Source organism: Pteropus vampyrus, unplaced genomic scaffold (assembly GCF_000151845.1).
Source record: "Pteropus vampyrus isolate Shadow unplaced genomic scaffold, Pvam_2.0 Scaffold598, whole genome shotgun sequence".
Taxonomy (NCBI): Eukaryota; Metazoa; Chordata; class Mammalia; order Chiroptera; family Pteropodidae; genus Pteropus; species Pteropus vampyrus.
The window spans coordinates 288,694-290,332 of NW_011889379.1; the positions used below are offsets into that span (position 1 = coordinate 288,694).

A 1,639-nucleotide genomic window follows, 5' to 3' on the forward strand; every position below is an offset into this window, starting at 1 on the left:
GGGGGCGCCAGAGAGGGTCTTGAGGCTGAGTACTGAGAAATGATTTTGCAGGGAGAGCTGGAGAAAGGACATTTGAAACAGCAGCAGCATGAACAAAGGGGGAGGGGGCTGTGTGAAAATCCAGGGGCTGCAGAAAATGGCAGAGCTATCAGGTGTGAGGAGGAGGTGTGATGGGTAGGTGGATGGGGGCAGGATTTGAACATGGCTTATACACATTTCCCAAGATGTGTACATAAAGGGTAGAAGATCCTCTAAATCCAGCAGCCCAACCTGGTTCCATTTCTCAAGCCCCAGGAACCTTCCTGCTCCACACTGCCTGGGGAAGAACCCCAAGACGACCAGCTTCTGTCCCCAGCATGGCCAAGCTCAGCACATTTTGTACCCCCAATTCAAGGGCACCCATGGCCTGGTGCTGCTCTGACGGTCCGTGTACATGTTGATGCCTACAGGGATGAGCTCTTCAAGGAGCCTTCTCGCTCTGACGTGGGAGGGGACAATGACACACCTAACGGGTGCCGGGGCAGGCCACAAGCTGGGAAGAAGAGCTCACAGAATTGGAAACTGCCAGAGATGGTTGGGGAAGGCTTCCTGGAGAAGGAAGCCTTTAGGATGGGCCTTGAAGGCTGGGGAGACAGTTGCCACCCTCAGCCTGTGGACATGGCAGCATTTCCCTGGACGACTGGGAATGTCCCTTGCTTCATGTCTGACTGTCGTGAGGAGTTACTTCCCTCCCACCAGATGTCGTAGACACTCCTCCCTCTAGCGATGAGCGCCGGGGCCTTGTCATCCCCTCCCTGTGACTCAGGGTCAGCACTTAGTGTGAGTAGTCACCACGCAGAGACCCCTGTTTCAGAGGCAGTGGCTCCGAGGGGCCCCTGTGTTCTGTAACCTGTGGGCAGAGGCTGGTTCTGGAGGAGCGGGTGGCCGTGTCCTCGTTTGTCCTCACTGGCACCAACACGCGTCTGTCCTTGCAGGGTGGTCCCTGTGGGGTTCTGGCAGCCGTCCAAGGCTGTGTCCTACAAAAACTCCTGTTTGAAGGCGATAGCAGAGCTGACTGCACTCGGTAAGTTCGTGCTCATTCCAGCCATATCTTTCCCCAAGGCTTTCCCAGAGTGTCCAGAAAAAACAAGCGAGGAGGCGTGTGTGTTCCTTGATACTTCCCGTCTTCTGGAAAGGGAAGTGGCGGCTGGCTAGCGGGGCCCGTGTTGACCAGTGAAATGACCTGTGCACTTGTGTGAAGGCAGAGAGGGGTAGTAGTAGTAAGTCCAGTGCCACATGGGAAGCAGCTGCTGGTACGGCGTCGGACCTCAGGCCACCCCCTCCCCGGGAGTCCAGCTCGACAGCTGCCCGCCGTTAGCCACACTCGCGTCAACCTGCTGACCCCTCCGCTGAGTTCGGGTCTCGCCTCCCTCCCCATGTTACCTCATCTCTGCCGGCAGCCGTGACCACACATTCCAGCCGGCCCCACAGTACACTGCTTCCACGCCCTTCGGCCATGGATTTTCCACCGCTCTCATTAAGTGTTTGCACATGGGCACCTGATGCTCATTCTCACCCACTCAATAGACGTTTCTGGAACATCTCTGTGCACACACAAGCAATATGGAGACAAGTAGATGCATTCTCTGTTCTCCAGAAG

General features: G+C 56.4%; 1 protein-coding gene across 1 annotated transcript in view; it reads left to right on the forward strand.

The window, feature by feature from the left end:
• LOC105308617 (probable ubiquitin carboxyl-terminal hydrolase MINDY-4) overlaps positions 1-1,639 on the forward strand; it is a 103,314-nt gene that overhangs the window by 62,944 nt on the left and 38,731 nt on the right. The window contains exon 9 of the mRNA XM_023525684.1: positions 975-1,063. Coding sequence (XP_023381452.1) covers positions 975-1,063 — 89 coding nt within the window. The remainder of the gene's footprint in view (positions 1-974; positions 1,064-1,639) is intronic.